Source organism: Notechis scutatus, chromosome 10 (genome assembly GCF_049901735.1).
Source record: "Notechis scutatus isolate UNSWTSFEM ecotype Mainland chromosome 10, rNotScu1.2, whole genome shotgun sequence".
NCBI lineage: Eukaryota > Metazoa > Chordata > Lepidosauria > Squamata > Elapidae > Notechis > Notechis scutatus.
Genome location: NC_142018.1, coordinates 12,887,149 through 12,911,894, shown reverse-complemented (window position 1 = coordinate 12,911,894; position 24,746 = coordinate 12,887,149). Strand labels below are relative to the sequence as shown.

The following is a 24,746-nucleotide window of genomic DNA, read 5'->3' as shown; positions in this document are numbered from 1 at the left end:
CAGAAGGAAGGAAGGGCCCAGATTCTGCACCCTACATATTTGCTACTCAGAAAGGCCTAAGCTGGAGGATTTGGGCTTTGAGGTTCTTTTTTCTTACCCATCAGAGACTGGGGGGGAGGAGGGAGAAAGACTGGCATCAAGAACATACTGTTGTGATCCGCCGTCAGCCTGCAGAGACAGCAGCAGAATCGGACAGTGGGGAGGAACATGGGCCAGTCCAGGAGTCTGGGGAGGACTCGGACGAGGGTTCTGTGTCTGATACAGAGATGGGGCCAGGGCCATCTGGGAGTTATGTGCTGACTTCGGAGCCTCCAGAATCTGGCAGCAGCGAGGCAGAGGAACAAGAGGAGCTTGTTCCCAGTGCGCGCTTGCGCAGAGCTGCCAGAAGGCAAGAGCAGTTAAGACAAAAGGGAAGACTCAGGAGTAAGGCTTGGAGGTGACTGCCCCTCACGTAAGATCTAAAGGAGGAGCAAAGGCACAGGAACCTTTGCAGGAAGCAACGTTGTTCACTCTGTTCGGATTAAACCTTGAAGCTCTGTGTGGACTTTGTACCTCAGTTGGTTTTTTACAGTTAATTTGGCACTTTAGTTGTTGGCAGCAATTCAAAGGAGAGAAAGGTGGGTGCTTATCTCGAGGGACTGTTTGGGACTCATTATGGGCTGGGAATGAACATAATTCCCAGCGTTGAAATAAAATAAGAATTGTTTGTACTAAGTGTGTGCTTAATAACGGTCTCAGGAAGCCTTGGTTAGAACACATACTCCTTGTATCTATCTCTTTCCTAGAATGGCGGACTCTCTTAAGACATGCGCAACAGGTGGATCTAAACACTTTGTCATGACCCCATTGGAGTCTGAATCTGCGGGGGAAGATGAGCTGGAACAAGAGCCAACGGAGAGAGCGAGAGGGCGTCTCTGTTGTCCTTGGAGGAAACTGGGAAGTCAGTCCGGGCAAGGCTTTACAGAATTAGTAAGGCCTGAAGACAGGGAGGAGCAGGAGAGACAGAGCTCAGAAGAGCAAGGACTATGCCCTCCTGATCCAAGAACACAGAAGAGAGAAGGCGAGACCAACGCAGACTGAGCCGGCTATGAGGGAGAAGAGTGCCCCCACCTTTCCCAAGGCTCACCTGGGGACTGAGATGCCGGTGGGAAGGGGCATTTGTCAAGAACAAGTGTTGAATCCGCGGAGCCTCGTGTGCACTTGCCGACCCTGGGAGATTACTGTGCTCTGTCTTGTGGGAACTTGCCCCAGTTTGCCTGCTTCGCTGAACTCCTTGCTCTGGTTACTGTTTGGCTAACCTGGCTTACTGGACTACTTTGCTTGAAGGTGCGTGTGAGAGCTTTGCTCCAGGACTTGTAGTAAACACGGGGACAACGGGGGGCAACGTTGGAGCAATAAAGGGGAGTTCAACCTGTTCTCTGGCTGCGTTGTTTTCGTGCCACGCCCTGGGTCAGCACACACTTTCTCTAAGCAGATAAACGACATATTTTTGGATCTACATCTCCCTCTGGTTCTGTCTCCCCTTCGGGAGGACGTGGAACAGGGAAACGTCCCACGTTTTGCATGCTAAGCAAAGCCCCCCCGGGTTGCAAAGAGCCTCTGTCACTTACACTGAGCAAGAATCCCCGACAAAGCCAGTTTGAATTTCTCCTTCGCTTCCTCCATTTCCTTATCCTGGGCCGCTTTTTCATTCATCAGCCGGCGGATGTGGCTGTTGACCGATTGGACCATAGTGTAGAAGCTGTTGGCTGTCCGCCGGTTCACTTCCCCTCTCTCCAACCAGGCCAGCAATGTCTGGATGGCTTCCAAGAACTTGGCATCCACTGGAGGGAAGAGGGGAGGAAAATATCCCAGTTGGGTTACAAGCACGCCCCTTGTTGGCTGGGCATGTGGATTAAAGCAATTCATCCCTTGGCGAGGAGATATTTTCAAAAGCACAAGCAACGAAGAGTGAAAAATATTCCCAAATACCTTTTAGCTTCTCAACCACCAGGCTGCACTCGTAATCGGAATAGTTCACCACGGGAGGCGGGGAGGGCGGGAGGAACCGCTCTTCCGTCTTTCGCTTGCGATGGCGCTCTTCTCTGGCCAACATCCGCTGCTTGCATTCCCACTCGTAGAGATCGTCCCGGGCTTCAGCAAAATCCACGTGGAGGCGTCCCGTATCCTTTTTGTCGGTGCTGGAACCCAGCCGGATGCGATAACCTGGTGGGGACAAATTCATGAAGCCTCTGGCGGGGCGACGCAGCTCGATTCCTCTCGGCCTCCCTATGCTTACAACAGTTGGTTATCGCTGCCAGCTAAGCAGAGCTGAAGAAATGCAAACAGCTTAAAATAAACGGTCACAACAAACAGGTAAAGCCCCTTTTATTCCTTCACTTTGCTTCCAAGCTCCAAATATCCTTGACTGGAGACAAAAAAAACTCCCACACGAGCAGTTACAAGGAGGAGGAAATGCCGTTTAAACTAAAAATGCTTATAAATTATAAAGAGTAAAAAACAACACAATACAGGCAAGACAAGGGCCACATCTCCCTCTCCCCCACTCCTCCCCCCTCCCCTCCTTCCTCCCTCCCCTCCCCTTCTCTTCCCTCTCTCCCCCTTCCCTTTCTCTCTCTCCCTCCCTCCCCCTCCTTCCCTTTCTCTCCCTCCCCTTTCCCCTTCCATTTCTCTCCCTCCCTTCCTCCCACGCGCGCTACCTCTCTCCCCCTTCCCTCTCTCTTCCTCCCTCGTTCCTCCCACCCCCTCCCTCTCTCTCCCCCTTCCCATTCTCTCCCTCCCTCTCTCTCCCACTCCCTTTCTCTCCTCCCTCCAAGATATTAGGGAAGGAAAGATGGACTAGCTGCACGAACATCACAGATTAGAAAAGAATGTTACTATGAAACTACATCTGAATTATACAGTTGGGATGAGAGAACAGGCTCCGGAGCTGCATGTGGCTCTTTTAATCCCTCTGCTGCGGCTCCCTCCTTTCAACCCTCTGCTGCAGAAAGAAGCGGCCAGGGCTGATTCTCTCTCCGATGCCTCGTCTCTTGCTGTATCTTGCGGGTGCTTCTTCCGGCCTTGTTGGTGCTGGGCATGCCTTGGTCTCTCGTGGAGATGCCCAACCTGTCCTCCACCCCGAGACACCAGCCCGACCCAGACACGACATGGCTGGGAGGTCATGTGACTGGGTGGGACTGAGTGACTTGGAGCTGGCCACGCCCACCCAGTCACACTGGTGGTTAAATTATTGGCTCCCGGTGTTTTCATTCTGTGGGAAACGGGTCCAAATGGGCTTTTTGAGTGTTTAAGGTTGCAGGCCCCTGACCTAAATTATAAAGAAAGTCTCTGAAAGTCCCTCCTCTGAACAGCCTAAAGAGCAGACAATCCACACCCACCTGACAGGTAAACTGCTTTATCCACCATATATTCCTCAGCGAAACGGATATGGCAGAAATGCTTCTTGCTCTTCCGAAGAGCTACGATCTCTCCGCACTTCTCGAAAATCTCCACGATGGTCTCTTCTGTCCCGTTTTCTGGCAGCCCCCCAACGAACACCGTCTTGCACCCAGGAGGCCTTTCCCTGGTCGTGGGAGGAGGAAGATCTCAAAGTAGGAGAGGAAAAATTTCCATGAGCAAAAAGGCAATCAGGCAGTCATTTATAAACAGATGAACAACCATCTGGGGGAGGGTTAAAAAAACAACAACACCCTAATTATTGAGCATAGCTGCACTAAATGACAATTGAACAGACAGCACGTGCCATAAAAGCACCTCACTTAGAATCCAGAGATTGATTAGGATTTAAAGCAAAGCAAGCAATCCTGTAGGCCAGGGGTGTCAAACTCAAGATCTGGCCTGCAGGGCCACCCTGGAAACAGCGCTAACTTGTGGTGCCCCTGGCCGCAAAAACAGAGCTCCCCGAATTTTGTTTTTGTTGGCAGAGGGCTGCAGGAGGCCGTCACGGCTGAAAACGGAGCCCTGGTGGGCCATGGGCAGCGTCAACTCATAAAACCTTCCTATGCCAGTTTTAGTAGTCGCCATAGAAAAAGAAGGGGGTGGGGGAGGAAGGAAATCTGGAAGAGGAAGTGCAGCAGTTTGAAAGTGGAAGTACATTCCTACTCTTATCTTTAAAAGATTATAACTAAACTACCAGAGCTTTTGCCCATGAATATATTGAATTGGAGACCGTGAATGATGACACCCAGCCCTGTGAATGTGGTCCAAGTGGAGAATCTGGATTATAAGACACCCAGGGGGGGGAGCGGGGGGGGGGAAATAGGGTCACAAGGGACTGTAAATTACATGTGCCAGAGTTGGCTTCATACAGGGCAGTGCCAGTATGTCGCCTCTAATGAATCCCTAATTTGCAGTTTTTTGAAATTTGGCTCAAGAATCATGATTTAATTAGGGTGATTGCTAGAATCCTGACATGCAGCCTCCCTGGGCTCCATTTTCACTGATAGAGGGCTGCAGGAGGCCGTTGCGGCCAAAAACGGAGCCTCGATGAGTGACGCCAGGCTGGCCATGCCCACCATGGCCAGCCCCCCAGCCCCCCAGATCAAACACAACCCTGATGTGGTCCTCAAATTGAGTTTGACACGCTTTGTTGTAGGCACTTACATCCCAACGCATTGAGGGTCAATTGGACAAGCCGTCCAAAGGGACAGCTTGAGGCCGATTGGCCACCTCCCATTATTCAACATTTCATTATCTACCTTAAAACCGCTAGACTTTCGGCGCATTCTAAAATTTTCTGAATGATCATTTGTTCAGTGGGGATAGAAGGTGATTATGGTTTTATTTTAACTGTTTTTCCCATTCTATCCCCCCTTTCCCTTACCCTTCCCTCTCCTCCCTCATTTGCCCTTCTCTCTTTCCCTCTTGGCCTCTGCCAAGGCCTGTTTGCTTTCTCTTCTGTATATAATTTGTAGATGTGTTGTTTTTAATGGTAAAATTAATAAAGTTTTTCTAAAAAAAACAAAAAACCACTAGACTTTCAGGATTCTGCCATTGAGCAGAGCGACAGGGTCAGAGGTCCATTCCTCCAACCTAAATCTTACAACATGGCTATTTTTATACATGTACTTTAACTGCGCACCTCCTCTATTGTCCACAACATTTGGCAAGCTAAACAACTGTCAGTGTGGCAAAGCACCATTTTGACATAACTTAAAGGTCACAATTTCAGCACCCAGATTAACATTGACTAGCTCGATACCTGTGCTTCGCTACGAAACTTATGTGGTTGGGCTTAGTTTTTGGGAAGGAAAATAAGGAAAACCAAATTCTGCCTCTGCCTACCAGCATCCATCGGTATTTATCTGGCTAGCGTCCTGTCAGTGTGTGAGAGAGTTGAGGGCTGTTTGGAAACTGAAACAGTATTTGCTGTGTGAGCAAAAAGGAGACAGCAAGGAGCCTGGGCATGGCTAAGCTCAACTGTTCTGTGCTAAAGCTGCTTGGTGCTGTGAAACTGAAACTCCTCTGCTCTGCTTGTGTTTTGCATTTGGAACAGATTTATTTTCAGGTGGGGAGAGGGAGTAGCATCAGAGCATGATAATAATAATAATATAGGAAATACTCATGCTCTGATGGTCATTTCGAAAAATCCTTTCTTAGTGAGGACCTAGAAGCCAGGAGGAACATAAGTGCCAAATTTCAAATTTGTAGGCTTTACGGTTCTGGAGATTTTGTGATGATGCGTCAGTGGTATTTCACTTTTATATATATATAGATTTTATTTCAGGCCCTTAGAGCTCTTAATACACATGGCAGCGCAGGTAAATCGGCCTTTATTAAAAAACAAAGGTATACATTATTATTTTTCCCCCTTACACAATGGATCTGTAGCCGTATCTGCAGCTGTCAACTTGATTCTAGCAGGCCTTGTCACCTCCCACCTCCTTCAAAGGTCTCTGAAACCAGATCCCTGCAACGCCGCAAACCTTCCCTTGATCTACCGCTAGAACCAGGCAATAGCTGTGGGTGACTTTCTAATTCCAAGCATTTCCCGCAGCCCTCCAGGGCGGTCGCAAGCATTAACTCACTCGGATTAGGTGGGAAGAGGGTGCAGCTTTTGCAGTGAACAATCTCCTTGGCCATTGGCATATCGGACAGGATGGGCGGTGGCACGATTCCCAAGCCGGGCATCAGTGGATTAAGCGGCGGGATGCCAGTCATCATTCCAAGGGCGGGGTCGAAGTCTGAAAGACACAAGGATTTCAAGACGCAAGTGCACAAAAATCCCCATGAAGATTCCAAGCGGATTACGCACCCGTTAAGAATCAAGATTGTGAGAGATTCAGATTGTGAGAGATTCCTAAGACGATGAGCTTGGAAAAAGCCGAGCTCGTTTATCGGCGTGGAATCCATCTCCCGAAACTGGCTCTCCTGGTTTGGGAAGAGTAGGAGATCTGGAAGAGGAAGCATCCCCAGCTGGTCTAGTCACTTCTCAAGTTGCCCGCCATCCTTTCTTCCTTCTGTGTGGCTAAAATGAAGGGTTGAGGATGCCAACATGCTGAACGCCAGAACGAGACCATTCGCCATAGCCAACTCGCCGTGGGACAATTCAACAATACGTTTTAATTCATCATCATCATCATCTTTTTAACAATCCCATAATCCCTTGCAGGGTGGAGTCTGGACAACCAAATGGAGCTGGCCGGATGCCTGGGCAACCAAATGGAGTTTACTGGCTGGATGCCCTTCCTGTCGCCAATGCAGAGTTTTTGTTCAGCAGATATATTCTCAGTGTGCCCAGAGGGAGAAATATCTGCCTCTACCTAGGATCGAACTCACAGCCTCCTGATTGGCAGGCGAGAGCTCCCCCTCTAGGCCACTGCACCACTCTCAACAATGCAATTTAATTATTTGAAATAATTTAAAAAATATTTTACTTTTTTGTCATTCACGTTCCATTTTGTCCCTCCTTTGGCATCCTTGATTGAATCATTCTATTCCAATGTTTCTTCGATATGAGTGTAACTCTTGTCCTGCAGAGAGTTGGCTGTGGTGAGTTGTCCTAACACCCTTTTGTACACTTGCTTAGTTACTCTCCCATCTACTTTTTTCACTTTTGGGTGGGTAGCTCTTTTTGCTGTTTAAAAAAAGAAACACTTAGAAAAGATGATTTCCAGGCACCGAGAACCCCAGTCCAATTGAAAGAAGAGAGGAAAGCCAACTTGGGCTCGAACTGGGCGGAGTAAAATAGCCTTTGGCACATCAAAACACTGCCCAAATCACCGTTTTCAATACCTTCCGATTAGAATCTGTATTACAAACATGGGTTACGATAAGAAGAATCCCTGGGATATGGGCCATCGACCATGTTGATAGTTCTGCCACCAAGAAACCAAGCACAAAAAAACAGCCCAGGCATATAAATAGCCCCTGTCATAACTTGAGCCACTGAGCCAAGTGACGTGTTGCAGTGAAATGAAGTAAGAAAAAAAAAACAGAGAACAATTTGTACGTGGCTAAATAACTCAGTTTATACTTGTTTTCTTTATTAATAGGAGATGGGGAGTATCACCAGCAATGCTGTAGCATGCCAGCACAGAGGTATTTATTTTTTATTTTTAAATTATTTATATATTTTTCTTTAAGTGCTTAGTAAACAGTGTATTGTCTGGGTCAATTTACTTTTACATAATAATACCAATAATAATATTATTCACTTATTAATAATCTTCTAACTTCTAATTTCTACCTCTATTGTCTAACCATTGATAAAACGAATCCCGTGTTAAAAAGCATTCTAGCTGCAGTTAATACACATAAAGTATATTTTCCCTCTATCATATTTTTCCAGTAGAATGCCCATGTCTACATTAAGATGTAGAATTAAATATATGTTCCTTTTGTCATATTTTTCTGGTATTATAAAAGGTATTTATTTTTCATAGAAGAAGGGAAGGTTAAACCTTTCAGGGCAGAAATCTCAGGCACTTGGGGGGGGGGGTGTATTAATTATCTAAAAATGATATTTGACCAATTTGTGCTCTTTTGGATTTCTACTTACTAGGTAAAGGGGGATCTGCTGTCATTCCCATTGGAGCCATCCCTAAATTATTCATCGCTGTGGTCCAGGCTGTTGGGTCAGACATACCCAAGTCCATCGAGGAAGAATCAAGACTCACAGTTTGGATATTATCTGCAGAGAAAGTCATAATTTGCAAAAGGATCCCACGTGCTTTTGAACCTACTCATCATGAAGGGAGATTTTTTTTTAAAAAAAACTGATATCTTTCTTTGGGGGAAGGATGTGCGATGGAGCCAGAGAGAAAACATTCTTACAGATAACTCCAATTACAGAACAGGATGTAACAAGAGATTCAAAGGCCTTTACGCCGTGGAAAATATACACCCCCCGCCTCGAATAAGGACGTGGTCTTGAGACACCAGAACTCGAGGTGTCAAAGTTCAAGCTCAAAATAGATGTTTGCAAAATAGAACTTTACGGGCACCTCTCATAACTGCTAATAATCCCCTGATTGGCAGTTGCACAACCCCCTAAAATGCAGGCCAGAGTGGCGGACATGTGTTATTTGCACCCAAGAAGCCATCTGGCAAAATGCCCTTAAAGAAGGGTTCTTGCTGCCAAATTCTTGATCTGAAAAACAAACCCAGATTAAGAACAGAGTTAAGATCATCTCGGTCCATACCACAGTGACAGAAATTGAAACCCATCGAGGGATGCGATAGGAGAGAAAATTGCTGGGGTGACTTCGAACTGTAAGACAACAGTTTCTTTTTCTTGCCTTCATCAGGAAAATATTTTTTCTGTTTCTTCCCCTTATTCTTAGGACAGTTCTCATCTTGTTTAACAGTGAAGGGGAAAAAAATTGGGGACCTGAAACTGGTCAGGTCAGAGTTTTCCGTCTAGATCAGGGGTCTTCAAACTTGACCGCTTTAAGACTTGTGGACTTCAACTCTCAGAATTCCTCCTCCAGTCATGTTAACTCAAGAATTCTGGGAGTTGAAATCCACAAGTCTTCAACTTGCCAAGTTTGAAGACCCTTGCTCTAGATCTCTGGTCCATATGTTTAACAGCCGAAAGGGCTAGTACGAAAGGAAGGTCAAGTGGTCTTCTGATTATTTTTGGACTCCTGCTCACATCCAACCATAAGAACACATCTCCTTGGAGAACTGCACAAATCCATTCTGAACCACCAAGGAACTGTCTTCTCCAATCAACTCTTCTGTATCTATATCTATATTATCTCTCTCTCTCTCTCTCTCTCTCTCTCTCTCTCTCTCTCTCTCTCTCTCTCTCTCTCTCTCAATCATCCATCTATATGCACACACATGCTATATATAAGCCAACTTGATATCGGCTTAGGATAATTTATTAGACAATACCGCTTCTTCTATTTCTCCTTTCCTACTTCATGGCACCCACAGGCAAGTGCTGTGTCTGGTACCCACTCTCTGTGGCACTTTGGGGCTCCTTCCAAATGAGGGTTGGGTTTACATAATCTTCTATTTTACTCAGCTGATCAAACTGGTTAAGCCAAATAAACCCAGGTATACAGACTCAAGCATGGTCAAAGTTTTACTTTATTGACTTCTAGCTAATGGATGACCAGCTATAGAAATATCAGAATTCAGGCAGTGAATGAACTAGAAATACCAAAATTTCCCCCTGCCCCCAATTCTGAGAAGGGTGTTGGTTGGGTTCCTTAGATGATATCCCCACTTCACTATCAAATGTCTCCAAGGAACAAGTTCAGTTCATTTTCTATATTCCCCGAACAGGCAGCCCAATTGATCAGCTTACCTGGCAGCAGATGAATTCTCTTTCGCTTCGGGTTTGCCTTCCCTCCATTTTCAGCAAATCCTGCCCTGCTGTTTGGTGGCAGGGGTTGGATGCTACCAAGGTCAGAGGGCAGCTGGTTTAGCCCTAAGAGGGAGATGGAAAATGGGCTTAGCAACGTAGCCCTACACAGAACCATTAAAATATGCAAAAGCATCTGAAGAATTCTACCCAGGGCAGCTGAGATAAAAACAATACAATCAAAGCAGGTTGTATAATTTGAGAAGCAGAAAATGTCCGACTCCTAAAAGAGGGGCAGCTTAAAAATCTGGGAGCATCAAGGTTTCACTTGGTGCCCCAAAGAATTCAGAGTCAGTACCTTTAGCATGAGTTGCTTTATGAGAGTAATTTACCCCCTCACCTCTCTCTTGGTGTCCCCCAGGTTCACTGTCCACCTGCCTTTCTTAAAAGGATAAAAAAGTCAATAAAAAGCCACAGAGTAAAATATTGTAAGCAAAATACCAGCTTAACCATATAGCTATTTCCTACGCTCCCTCATCAGTCTCACTCCAAGGTGCAAATCTTGTGACTGGACATACCCACCACACCCACTCTGAATTTCAAGAGTGCCTTCTGCTCTAAAACGTTGCCTGTCCCGACTCTGGAAACGTGCATTCAAGTATCTGGTTGCTGTCCCTGAGGAGACAAACTTCCTTCATTAGATACCCATCAGATCTCAGGTTTTCAGAAGCAGCTATAGAAACATCTCTGACATTCCCCAAATATGGAAACAGGCAACCCAGCTGGTTCCAGATGTGTGGGCTCTTTAGCGATGAGGACGTTTACCTGCTTGGGTAATGAAACATCTGCAAAAAAGCGACCAAGCTCAGAGAGCACTAAGGATTCCACAGCTCAACCATGGTTGCAGATAATGCAATCCTAAATTGCACTAACAGAGGGATACAGTCAAGATCAAGGGAGGTACTAATGCCACTCTATAAAGCCTTAGTAAGACCACACCTAGAGTACTGCGTCCAGTTTTGGTCACCACATTATAAAAAAGATGTTGAGACTCTAGAAAAAGTACAGAGAAGAGCAACCAGGATGATTAGGGGATTGGAGACTAAAACATATGAAGAACGGTTACAGGAACTGGGCATGGCTAGTCTAGGGAAGAGAAGGACCAGGGGAGACAGGATAGCAGTCTTCCAATATTTCAGGGGCTGCCACAGAGAGGAGGGGAAGTCAAGCTATTTTCCAAGGCACCTGAAGGCCAGACAAGGAATAATGGATGGAAACTGACCAAGGAGAGATTCAACCTGGAAATAAGGAGAACTTTTCTGACAGTGAGAACAATCAACCCATGGAACAGAAGTTGCCTTTGGAAGTTGTGGGAGCTTTATTACTGGAAGCTTTCAAGAAGAGACTGGACTGCCATCTGTCAGAAATGGTGTAGGATCTTCTGCTTGGGCGGGGTGGTTGAACTAGATGACCTACAAGATTCCTTCCAACTTTATTAATCTGTTATTCTCTTTGATTCGTTCCTGTTGTCCAGGGCTTGGATGTTTTAAACTGGGGGGGGGGGGCAAACTTGGCAACGTTAAGACTTGTGGACTTCAACTCCCAGCTATGCTGGCTGAGGAATTCTGGGAGTTGAAGTCCACAAGTCTTAACGTTGCCAAGTTTGGAGACCTTTGTTTTAAGCACTTGCCCATGAATGGGGCAAAAAAATTCACCTTTGTCTTGCAGCCTTGCCTGTGTCACCTGAAATGACACCCTTTGGAAATTTCATTGCACGTGAACCTTGGGGTATCTTCAACACCTCTATTTTATCCAATGCACAACATAAGGGCCATGAACTGGCCAACCCTGCAAAGCTTTGAAAGTTACAGGAATGCTTCCTTGACTGAAGCCCATACCTCACAGACCTACCAATGCCAGAGGAGGTGTCTGGATAAATGGACATTCTTGACCAGTTCCTGGGGATCTACGGAAATGAACTCCTGTGGTGTGGGGAAAATGCTGCTGTCAAATCCCATCTCGACCAAACTTGCCTCTTGCTGACAGAATTTTTAAAGGATGGTGTCAGGTCACACCATGCTAATCCCTTGAAGGCCCACAAGAGAGAAGCAAGCAACGAACCTCAGCCATTCCTGGAATGGTTGGAGGGACTTAGGCACTTCAGAATGATAAATATATTTATATAATCGAGCCTCTTCAGAACGGAGGAAGCAAATATCCTTTCTCTCGCGAAGAACCGAGGCAGTTACAATGAATGACCAACTTCTAATCAACGTCGCCTACAACTGGAGCTGTGACCCATCACATCGAACCGACCCTTCAGATAAGTGGTGGCTTTCAAATAATTCCACCACCAGTTCGCCGAAAATGTAAGCGTGCGTCCGGGCCGAGGCGAAGGCTGAGCAGGCAGCATACTTTATCCTTTGGTGAGCAGAGCGGGCAAGGTGTGGATATTAGCTGGGCCGCGTGGCGAAGGCAAGATATATAGAGCGGGGTCAGCCGGTGGTACAATTTGCCGGTTCTCCGAACTGCGCAGAATCATTACTACCAGTTCGGTAGAACCGGTCCAAACCGGCTGAATATCACCTCTGCCTCAGATATGTCTTAAGGTCTTAAAAAGCCACCTCATTTTGCTATAGACAATTCATACTTGGGGAAACTACCATTTTACCTAAATGCGGATATCAACGTTTGAATTGAATTGTTAGTCACGCAACTGTTTTAGAACGAGTAAAAACTCACACAATATTTACCAGGTCAGTAAACAACATAGAATTCTTTCTCCTAAATTGCATTTTTTTCCCCCCTGTAAAAGCCAACTGGAAAAGAAACCTATCTTGGATCAGCTGGTGGCTGTGCTCTCCGGGCATCTAAGAATTGCATTCTTAGCACAAATTAGCAGGCAAGAATATACATTAAATCACAGCACTGTAATGCAACAGGGCATCTGCCTCTAATTCAGTAATTTTTTGACAGCTAAATTTGATTTTCCCTGAGGGAAAAATATCATCAGTGATAGATGGCAAGTCGGAATAACTGGTGCTTCTAAAAATATTTTCAGCTACGAAATGGCTTTCTTATATTCCTTCCTTGGCCAACAACTAAGACTGATATCACCTACTTGTGATAAGTGGGCGTAAAGCCAGTAAATTTAGGGAGATTTGTATTTTACCAGGCAGAACCTTCTGAAGTAGAACTTTAAGACCGTTACTTATTGCAATTTGAAAAACCTTACTCTTTTAGTATTTATCAAAATTCCTTTCCCCCCCCCCAGACATTGTGTGAATCAGAACAAGACTTTCCACCATTTTCAAAAGGTTCTTAACAACAAAAATTATGCTCATGCTGCTCTTTGGATTTCTATTATCACTTTGCTGATTTCTACATTTTTTCAGCCTGAAGATCTTTTAATGAACATGAATAATCTACAGACTAAGGTGCAGTTAACACAGCCTTCCGCTTTTTAGTTTAAAATATAGTTTGTTGAACAAACAATGGTAACTAGATGCAGCCCATAATTAAGCCAGAAGCCATGATTTACCAGCCACAAAAACTAGTATCGCAAATCATGCTCATTCTAAATTAATCGAAGTACATATAGCAATGACTTAGATTGAATCTGTAGAAGCTGACTAAAAAAAAAAAAACACACACACACACCCTTAGGAGATCTAACTACATACTTCAGAATCTGTAAATCTGCAGGGTTTATCACCTGCCATCAAAACATTCAGCAAAGATTTTCACAGAGAAAAAAAATCCAATCATATTTATAAAGCAAGTTTGTAGAGAATGGAATCAGTTTCCAAATTACGGATCCCTTTAAAATAACTTTATATCTTCTAGAGATATATCTTGCAGAAGATATATCTCTTGTCATAGAGCATTTCCCTGGCCTATATTTGCATAAAATATAGAGCTTAGTTTTCAACAGGATTGATTTAAAGAAAGCCAAGCTCTTTATAGTATTTATTTCTCAATAGTTTAAAATTCAAATTTTAAAATCCCTATATTACTTCCTTCCTTCAGTTCCCTGCACTTCAAGCCACATCTTTTTTTAAAATATTTTTTATTTTAAATACAAATAATACAAACATAGTACATATACATCTAAATACAGAAAAAGGAGAAAAAGACAAAATACAAATATTACAGTGCAACTCCACCCCCGGGGACCATTTTTCCCCTTATATTTCTTCTTCTGCAACAATTAAAAGATATACAATATATTCCAATTGTGCCCTTACCTCCTTAAAAAAAAACATATATTCTTGAGTATGTTTGCTTTCCACCAACACTGTTTTTATAAAATCCCCCCATATTTCATTATAATTGTTTGCTTTAATCATCCCTTTGTAAGTTTTAATTATGTTAATTTATCATTTGTTACCAAACTCCAAATTTCATTATACCACTCATTTCTTTGAATATCCCACTTCAAGCCACGATCTTGAAATATCTTCCCCTTAACATCAATCCGTGCTGAGAAACAGGTTAAAAAGAGTTTTTAAATCCCTCGCTGACAAACTTCTCAAGGCACAAAGAATCAAGAAATGTAAAAGGCAATGACAAAAAAAAGAAGTTAAGAACATTCTTACTGAATGGTTCTTTTGAAGATAAAACCTTCTCTGTAAATCCAGAACTGATTTGGAAAGTTAAAAAGACGGGAGCTTTGCCTTCGGGATGGCGTAATTACCAATTTAATCGAGGGCAGATTTAATTTAATAATCTCACCTTTTAAGTGGCATTCTTGCAAATACCACTTAAATTCATGTAATCTGAGAATAAGGATCGGGGATCAAAGAGTAAGCATTACACTCCAGGGCAGACAGGCTCCTTGTATGGAATACTTATTTTTTTTTTTTCACCTGGCTTTAACATCGCCAGGCCTTGATCAATATTGTTGAAAAGCAACCTTTTAGAGAAAAAGGCCTTCTGAATTAACCTCGCCTCTTCCACAATTCACACCCTTACCTGTGAACTGCACCACAAACATGGGGCCCAAGCGAAACCTTCAGTCCCAGCAAATATTTTGCAATATGTTCAACTGCTCACAAACATCACCCAGGAGAACCACACTTCAAGTGACAAATCAGGTATTCCAAAAAAAAAAACCATTCAAGTGCCAGGAATAAGAGTAACAAGAGGAGAGCTTAACGTCAATAAAGCCACAGTGATTGCAGCCAACTGGAAACACCAGGATGCTAAAGAGGAGAGGTTTTTTTTTTAAAAAAAGCTGACCACCACCCCCAGTTCTCCACCTGTCCTTGTCAGTTACCAATCCGTGATACTTCGCAGAGCGAGTCCTGGTCTACTGTGGAGAAGGGAGTCGAGAGAGCAGGTGGCGAAGCAATTAACAGCATGCTTATCTGTGAATCTGGAAAGGATTTGATTTCGGGCCTCCAATTGCTGAAAAAATGGAACGGCAGCTGGCCAGCCCTGATCTCGCTCCATGATCTGGCAAAGCAGTCATTTTTAACAGACAAGCTAAGCCCCAACTTGACAGCCTGAAGGACCCCACGGCTTCTCAGGGTGAAATTCAATATTCAATTTGCCGAATTTAAATTCGCAATTCAGCATTCGAAACCGGGGTTCTGCACATACACACACGCACCCCCGATGGACTCCCCCTGGGAGTGGAATACACGGGCACCAGAAATCAAACTCCACGGATCAACGGGTGTCCAAGGTTTAGTATCAATTAGAAAATGGGATTTGGGTGCTACAGAACATACCCACTGCGCAGCTATTTATTTTCTCTTTTCTACTAGCGTCCACAATGCAAAGTACAAAACTGGGTACCCTGCTCATTGTGCAGCTATCATCTATGGGAATTTGAGGTGGCTTATTAAAAGCACAGGAAGCATTTACTACATTGTGTTGAACAGTATCAATAGGGAGGGAGGGAGGGAGAGAAAAGGAAGGAAGGGAAGAGAGAAAAAAGGAAGAAAGGAAGGGTAAGAGAGAGAAAAGGAAGGAAGGAAGGAAGGAAGGAAGGAAGGAAGGAAGGAAGGAAGGAAGGAAGGAAGGAAGGAAGGAAGGAAGGAAGGAAGGAAGGAAGGAAAAGATACTCTCTTCAACTGTCCAGACTTAATTTATTGTAAAATTTAATACCATAGGGTAACTCTGGGCTTACATATAAATGTTTGTATATCCTAATACTGATAATGAGTTGAAAGATTAATCCCAGCACATTTAAAGTCTTCCTCATCCTCGGAGTCTGATTTCAGAGAGATGTCATGCATTCTTCGTAGATTAAAATAGGAACAGATGTAACTATCCAATTCTCATGCCAAGAATGCCAAAGTTTCAGCATTCACACGATATACTGTTTAGAAGAGTTTAATCCTGCATTGTTAAACTTCATAAAAAAAGGGTCAAGATATCAAACTAGACATTCTGATCAGATTATATCTACATAAAATTACCACAACATACATGCTCCATATGAAGGGTTTTTTGGAAATTGCACTTGCTCAGAATGTAGCACTAGAATAATTCCTAGATCTTGCGCTGGGTGGCATTATATGAGGTCTGCACTGCTTGACAATATTGTTCCCAGGTTGATTGACAAGGCCTTTTCATCATTCTTAAAATCTAAATATCTTAAGTATGATAAGCATCAAAGTATCATAAAGTCTAACTTTTGGACCCTTAGCCCTGGATGGCATAATTGGCACCCTTTCTTATAGCAAAAACCTTTCAGTTGGGACCAGATGCATACCAAAATATTTTATACTGTTTTGATATCCCAATACAATATTGTACAGCTTGAAAATTAGGGTTGCCAACTGTGATACTGAATTCAGAACTGAATCAACAGAAATCTTTAAAAACTGAGATATATCGCAAGTACTTTTGAGCACAGGATGAGAACAACAGCATATATGTGCTTTTTTTGAGTACTAAAATTTAGGCATGCTTGCCTAGCCATTTGGGAATTTTACCATTGCAGCACCCAATTTAATGTTCTCTGTGTGTACTGGGTTCTGGATCCCACCATCCTACCAAGTCAACCAGTAGTTTGCCACATGAAATAAAATCCTTCTGAAGGCACCAGAGTGAGAAATGGATGTCTATATACAGAAAGGACTTTAGCAACATAATCTTCATCCTAATCCTTGTATAAGATTAATAAAATACTCCGGCAGGAACTTCACAAACTGGCCATGGATCTATCCACAAATGATGATGATGATGATAAAATATATTCGCAGATGAAGATGATACATCACTTGAACACATCGCTATTGACAAAATCACCACCAGTCAATTGCAAAAAGGCAGCTTTACAAAAATAGCTTACATCCTGCAACAATACCTTTATCATCATCAAACCACATCTGTCCCAAAGGTGCTTTTTCAAGAGGCAACTAGACTTTCTGGTTTTTCTTTGAAGACGTTTTGCTTCTCATCCAAGAAGTTTCTTTAGCTCTCTCATCCCAGAAACTGAAGAAGCTTCTTGGATGAGAAGCGAAATGTATTCAAAGAAAAAACAGAAAGTCCAGTTGCCTCTTGAAAAAGCACCTTTGGGACAACCATGACCTGGATGAGTGAGAATCTCCATAGACATCAAACAACATACGATGAACGGTTGCAGGAACTGGGCTTGGCTAGTCTAGGGAAGAGAAGGACCAGGGGAGACAGGATAGCGGTCTTCCAGTATTTGAGGGGCTGCCACAGAGAGGAAAGGGGTCAAGCTATTTTCCAAAGCACCCGAAGACCAGACAAGGAATAATGGATGGACATTGAACAAGGAGAGATTCAACCTGGAAATAAGGAGAAACTTTCTGACAGTGAGAGCAATCAACCTGTGGAACAGAAGTTGCCTTCAGAGGTTGTGGGAGCTTCATTACTTGAGACTTTCAATAAGAGACTGGACTGTCCTCTGTCAGAAATGGTGTGTAGGGTCTCCTGCTTGGGTTGTGGGTTGGACTAGATGATCTCCAAGGTCCTTTCCAACTCTGTTATTCTATATTCAATGGAGTGACTTGCCTTTAGAAGTTGAGGGAGCTTCATCACTGGAAGCTTTCAAGAGGCTGGACTGCCACCTGTCAGAAATGGTGTGTAGGGCCTCCTGCATGGGCCGGGGGTAGGACTAGATGATCTACAAGGTCCCTTCCAACTCTGTTAATCTGTTAACGCCCTAAAATCTCTGCTGGGATGCTGAACTGCAACTTTCTCTTAAGCATCCCAGGTCTTTGGGAAGGCTTCCCTAGGTGGACAGAAATGCCAAATCCGCTCTGAACATCTGAATTAAAACCTTCCCAGCATTTTAGGAAACAGGCTAGCTGCTCTAACGGAGAATATAAATCTTGTTTCAAGTCAGCCAAGGACTTTCCCAGGATCTGAATTCGGATCTCTTCATCTTATTATTCTTTTTTTTTTTTTTGGCTTTTTTTTTTAAGTGCCAAAACTGCAGCATCCCTCCCATTGCACTGGAAGCTAACTATGCAGCCCCAGTGAAGCAGGTAAGGCTGCAATATAGAAAGCCCAGGCGGACACGCCTTTCAGGATGCGCCAGGACTCTAAAGCCCATGCTTCCCAGCCAGCAGAGGGAGGCAACTGGGGACAGCTGGCATCTCCCGGAAGCGCCGGGAAGGGGAAGGCCCTTCATTCCCAGCCGGCAAGGCCCGCACGCCCTTCCTCCAGATCTGCCGGGAGGGGCTGGGGACCATGGGAATTGTAGTCCCTCCCGGGGGATGGACGCCTTGGAAGGTCGGGCGGCTGCTTCGAGCCACTGGGGCGTCTGAGGAAGGTGGGCCTGGCCTTGCCTTCCGCCTCACCTCGCCTTCCCACGCTTCCGACGATCGGCCCCACCGGCTTCCGTCCGCAGCTCCCCCGAGACATCGGGGGCTTCGCCCGCGCCTCCTCTGTGGCTCCCGCCCCGCCGGCTAGGCCTCGCCCGCTTCCCTCGGCCCCGCCTCCAAGCAGCCTCCGCCCGCTCCCATTGGTGAGCCGGTCTCCAGGGGCGTGGTCGAGAGGGCGACATCCAAGGTTCGAAGCGTCACGGAAGGTTCTGCTCCGCACTCGCTGATTGGCCAAGTCGAGAGGCCACCGTAAGACGCTTTGTCTCGGGAATTCTGGGTAATGTAGTTTAAGAGAAGTTTTTTTCTGAGAGGGAGAAATGATACATTAGAATAGAAGAGGAAGAGGAAGAGGAAGAGGAAGAGGAAGAGAAGAGAATGGAATAGAAGAATAGAAGAGAATAGAATAGAATAGAATAAGGAATAGAATAGAATGGAATAGAATAGAGGAGGGAGGAGCAGGAGGGAGGAGCAGGGGAGGAGGAGGAGGGGGGAGGGGGAGGAGAGAGGGGTTCTTATATGGAGGTGCCTTTATTGCGGTGTATTTTATTTTATTATTTTATTTTATTTTATTTTATTTATTTTATTTTATTTTATTATTTTATTTTATTTTATTTTATTTTTTATTTTATTTTAAAACAAATCCATCTTTTAGGTATACAGTGTGTCAGCTGGGTACGTATCTTGTTCAAATGTTTATATTTTGTATACATTTCTTACTAAAATTACATTCATGTTACAACTTACTCAACCTTATATATCTTATTATAACAATATTATTTAACTTCTTAACTTTATTATCCAACCATTTATAAAATAAGTCCCATATCATAATATTCCGCTTCTTCTTGTTCTTTAATTGCCAGTGTTAATCTACTCATTTCTGCACATTCCAATATTTTCATAGTCATCTCTTCCTCTATTGGAATCTTTTAATTTTTCCAGTTTTGTGCAAATACAATTCTAGCTGCTGTTAATATATGTAGAATTAAATGTGTTTTTTTTTCTTTACTGTAGTTTTCGGGTAAAATCCCCAGTAAAAAATCTCAGGTTTTAAATCTATATGTTGTTTTGTCATCTTTTCCAACCGTATCTTTTAGCTTCTATATGTGTCCACCACATACGGTAGTATGTTCTTTTAGAAGAAGTTTGTCCGTTGTGTTAATTCCACAGAATTCATTATAAAGAGCTAGGAACATAATGAAATCATTTATGACTTCAGATATCTACACACACACAAAAACCACACACACACACACACACATGCTGTGAGGTCATCTTTAGAGGCCAAAGACCATTTTTCAAATATTTTTGAAGAGCCAAATCCAGGAAGCGGCTTCTTTTCTCGTTGTCTGGAAACCAGGGGTGGGACTAGGCAAAGCAATAGCGATATCCAGTGTGATCAGCGAAAAGGCTGCAGAAGGCAGCAGGCTAGGATGGCTAAGGATGCACCCAGCTTTTCACCTCCCGAGGAGTTCTGAGCTTTTATTAGCTGGCTTCTCAACCTGGAGAAGCCCCTTGAAAGACGCTCCAAGAAGGGCCTGCGTTTAGACTGACTTTTAAGGGACTCTACGCCTACCTTGCTCCGGAAAAGGCATCATCAGTATGGGAAGCGTTGCCTTTGGCGTCATCCTTGCTTTGCTGGCTTCGCTGATTATGCTAGTCAATTGTGTGGCGGTTATTGCGCTGGTGCGGCTGGTCTGGAAGAACCATTGCCCTGGCCTGTGCTTTGTTTTAAGCCTGGCTATCTCCGACTACTTGGTGGGCTTCACCATCACGGGCCTGGTGAACGAAGAACTCTCTGGTCCTGAATACCAGACCCCTCGGCGGTACTGTGTCTTGAAGATGGCTTCCATCACCTGCCCCTCTGCTGCCTCCATCTTCACGGTGATTTTGGTCACCTTTGACCGGTACCTGGCTATTACGCATCCTTTCCGCTACTTCAGAATCATGTGTGGCCCGGTGGTCGTGATTTGCCTTGGGAGTCCTTGGCTGCTGGCTTGTCTGATCAGTTTCCTCCCTGTGATGGTCCACAGCTTCCAAGAGAAGAACTACCAAGGTCTGTGCACCTTCTTCGGCGTGTTTCAGCCGACGTACACCCTGGTGGTCTTCTGCGTCAGCTTCTTCCCCGTTTTCTTCGTCTTCCTCTATTTCCACTGCCGATTGCTCCAGATTGCTTCGCTGCACATCCAGCACATCCGAGAACTGGCACCCGTGGGCCTGCCAGCTGCCTGCCCAACCTCTCAGCCTTCCAATGATACCAAAGCATTGCGGACTGTGGCCATCCTGGTGGGTTGTTTTGCCTTCTCCTGGTCCCCTTTCTTTGTGGTGAGCATTGTCCAGATTGCCTGCCAACGCTGCTACCTCCATCGCCTGCTGGAACACTACCTCTGGGTGTTGGGCGTGTGCAACTCTCTAGCAAATCCCCTCATCTATGGATATTGGCAGAAGGAAGTGCGCCTGGAGATCTATCAGATGTGTCTGGGCCTGAAGAACAAAATCTTTCCTCTTTTTCACTTTGACAGTCAGTCTGATGCTGCTCCCGCCCAGCCTGGGGAACCAGTCTGTATCATCTCACTAGCTTAGCTGAAGGACTGGTGTAGATTTTTAAAAAATGCCACTCTGGGGACATTATCTCATGGTAAGGTTCTTCTCTTATGTTTCACCCAGTCTTCTGTCCAGAACCAATATTATTCCAAGGTAAATGGGAGCAGAAATCAGGTTTCCTGATTTTTTTCCACCCCATAGCAGTAAGAAGTTCAGGGCCACTGACCACTGGGTGTATCTCCAACTTACGAAGCTGTTTATTTCTTCATAATTGTACATTATCACTAAGCTGTAAAGGGCGGTGATGGCAGTGCCAAGAGTAAGGGTCTTCAAACTTGGCAAGTTTAAGACTTGTGGACTTCAACTCCCAGAATTACTGAGCTAACATGACTGGAGGAGGAATTCTGGGAGTTGAAGTCCACAAGTCTTAAAGCGGTCAAGTTTGAAGAGCCCTGACCAAGAGAATCTCAAACTCTAGACCTAACGCTGGAAAGGAATCAAGAACCTTGGTCCCAAAGAAGCTCCCATTTTGGATCATCTAGAGATGTTGGATAGTTCTTGAGGTTATCTATGCATTTATTGGCTCATGGGTTCTGACAAAAGAATAATGGCAGCTTAGTCATAACATACAGTTGATTTTCTATAGAGGGTTAACTGCTGCTTTTTACAAGAACAAGGTCAATTGCGGTCAGATGAGGTCAAGTCTTGAGGTTTTTACTCTTTGGCTCCCATAAATATATCATAATAAAAAAAATGGGGGAAATACAGTACTACTATGAAGTTCTGTTTCTTTACGACAGAAAAAGGAACACATTTTATTTTTACAATGCAACCAAACCAAAATGGAGACCCTTTCCATTAAGTTGATAAAATCACTTGTTTTCCGCCATTCGCGAAGAGATTGCATCCTGATGACTTCCTGTTCGTTTAGATTGGCAGATGGACCCTATTTACTCCCCGACATTAATAGCTTGGATCCAGATAAATGAGCCATGGCAAAGCAAGAAGTGGAATCTTAAGGTTTCAAAAGCTTCCAATTATATAACACTTGTGTATCTTCTCTATGGAAACAGAGGACAGGAACCGCACCTTGTTGAACACAAACTGAATTAGCCTTGTTTTTGTGCATTAACAGTGACAACATACGCCACATGATGCAGCAGGACCAAACAAGCCGGATTCATAGAGGCCAAAGTGGGAAATGTTTAAACTGATGTCTGGGACAGTGAGATTAAGATGAGGGATGTTCAAAGGCCACGTTTAATATTGGAAGGAGGTTGAGAGGTTTTTTTCCCTTCCCTCTGGCAGCATTCAATTGTTGCCTTGTGTTTCAAGCTCTTATTCTTAGAGAAGATTTGCATGATAATGTCAATGCATTTGCACCCCAACATGGCAGCCAATTGTCAGTGAAGACTCCAAGACCCCAACCAAAGTAGAGGGCTAAAGTTTGCTCCAGAAGTTCCTAGTTTATACTTTTGTCTTGGCCGATCCTGAGCAGGTGGCCGTAACCTGATCTACATGTCTATGGAGATTCTCAGTCCTCTAGGTCATGGTTGTCCCAAAGGTGCTTTTTCAAGAGGCAACTGGACTTTCTGGGTTTTTTCTTTGAAGATATTTCGCTTCTCCAAGAAGCTTCTTCAGCTCTGACTGGATGGTGGGGAATGGAAGGATTTAGACTCTTTGCAGATAGCTGGTCATTTGCATTCTTTTTAGTGAGGCCACTTGGAGGTTTGTCTGTGTCCTCAGATAAATGGGTCCTTCCACACTTATTTACACTACTCATGTGACCCTGAGGACACAGATAAACCTCCAAGTGGCCTCAACGACCCTCTAAAAGGATGCTAATGACCAGCTGTCTGCAAGGAATATAAATCATTCCATTCCCACCATCCTGTCAGAGTTGAAGAAGCTTCTTGGATGAGAAGCGAAATGTCTTTAAAGAAAAACCAGAAAGTCCAGTTGCCTCTTGAAAAAGCATCTTTGGGTTGACCTAATCTACTTCACAATGTTGCTGTGATGGAGAAAGCAGTTAGGTCCATTATCGTTCTAACTCCCTGGGAAGAAAACCGGAACAAAATTAAGCATGCAAACGCAGGATGGAACACAGACTGATGTCAATCTTCTTCAAATCTTTCTTACAATCTCACGAATTAGGGATGTTGTATTCTACCCTGCAGATTGCAGCCTAGAAGGAAAGGCAACAATGGTTTACAGCAGAGGTCTCCAAAACGTGACTAACTTTACGACTCGTGGCCTTCAACTCCCAGAATTCTGCTGGCTGGGGAATTCTGGGATTTGAAGTCCACGTGTCTTCAAGTTGCTTTACAGGGTTTTCTCGCAGTACTACCATTTGGTTATCCATGTAAATAATTCTCAGATCTAGGTGACCATAACATTGGGGAACACAGAGCAGGGGAGGAAATTAATGCCTTTTTAAAAAATTCCTTCCAGGTAATAAACAACCATTCTCTGTTAGCAAGCCACTGGCTAATGAAAAATGTTGTGGGATATCGCTGCTAAGGAAGGAGAGCCTTTATCTAAACTTTAATAACTCATGGTGTTTAATTGTGCCAATGATGTCAAAGAAAGTCTGGAGTATGCAAACATAAGCTCCGAGTAATTACCCACTGAGTCTGTTTTATTGTCCCTTGATTGTGTTTGCCCTTACAAAAACAAGCTTATGGAGGAGTGAACGATGGCTGAAAAAAAAAAACAGAAGGAGGAATATTAGCGAAAGGGCCGGAGCCCGGGAGGGGGGGGGCGGGAATCGAGCTGAAATGCCATCTGGGAAAGCTGCCAATCATCTTATCGACAGCAGTTGGTGTGTTGTCCCAAAAGCGTGACAAAGATGTCGCTCCAATTCCAGTGTGGGTGGAGACTGTTGTGACTGGGAAAACTTCCAGTGCCAATTCTGCAAACCGCTTCCGGTGGACCAAGGAAGTCGAGAGGGATCATTCCAACTCTCTACATTTGCTAGATTGTTGTGACCGGTATTGTGGAGATCCTGGGTTATGCACGGAACTGTCACACACGTTTCTGCTTGCTTGAAGGGCTGAAGAATCCATCAGGCTGAAGCCTTATTTTCTTTCATCATAGTAACATCCCCCCCACCTCCCCAGGGACATGCTGCATGGGTATTTTTATTGCCCACTGTGTTGTCCTGCACCTGTGTTGCTGAATTGCATGGTCAGGGATTCATTGCCTTTTGCTAGTGACATCTCTTTCCGTAACCGTGACTTGCATAGCCACGATTCTAAAAAGCTACTTTTATCTGCCCAATGCTAAATGGTGATGGGAAATGTAAGGTTCTTTGTAGGAGAGGAGCCACGTTGGTTGATTGTAGCCACATACACACACACAAAAATCAGGCTTAGGTTCCAGTAGCATCCACTAACTGATTTTATTAAAAGGCACAAGCTTTTAGGAGCTTGCTAAAATTCAGGCTCTTTCTGGTTTTTTTTGTTATCAGGCGTGGTTATCCTGCAGTCAACCAGAAACTTACAATTCCCTGGATGAATTTTGAGGGTTACCCAGGTGATCCTTTCTCTGGATTTGAACTGGTTTGCAACAGTACCGGATCAGGATTCTGGGATATTAATTTAAGCCTGGCAGGTGTATAAATCACATAGCTGGAC

At 44.3% G+C, this 24,746-nt stretch overlaps 2 protein-coding genes across 4 annotated transcripts in view; one reads left to right on the top strand and one right to left on the bottom strand.

The window, feature by feature from the left end:
- Positions 1-18,679, bottom strand: part of ENOX2 (ecto-NOX disulfide-thiol exchanger 2) — a 34,685-nt gene extending 16,006 nt beyond the window's left edge. For 2 of the 3 annotated variants that reach the window (XM_026674739.2, XM_087972373.1), the window contains exons 1-7: positions 18,544-18,679; positions 9,761-9,883; positions 8,003-8,134; positions 6,030-6,185; positions 3,381-3,587; positions 1,972-2,205; positions 1,611-1,823 (exon numbers count right to left, since the gene is read on the bottom strand). In XM_026674739.2, coding sequence (XP_026530524.2) covers positions 1,611-1,823; positions 1,972-2,205; positions 3,381-3,587; positions 6,030-6,185; positions 8,003-8,134; positions 9,761-9,883; positions 18,544-18,607 — 1,129 coding nt within the window. In that variant the 5' untranslated portion in view covers positions 18,608-18,679. Of the gene's footprint in view, positions 1-1,610; positions 1,824-1,971; positions 2,206-3,380; positions 3,588-6,029; positions 6,186-8,002; positions 8,135-9,760; positions 9,884-14,731; positions 14,949-18,543 lie in introns of those variants that run through there. The other variant, XM_026674740.2, reaches the window with a different exon arrangement.
- A 1,490-nt stretch (positions 18,680-20,169) lies between these two features.
- On the top strand, positions 20,170-24,159 carry GPR119 (G protein-coupled receptor 119). Its single transcript, XM_026674715.2, is given in 2 exon segments — positions 20,170-21,205; positions 23,978-24,159. Coding segments are annotated over 2 exon segments (1,218 nt in total).
- The last annotated feature ends 587 nt before the right edge of the window (positions 24,160-24,746 follow it).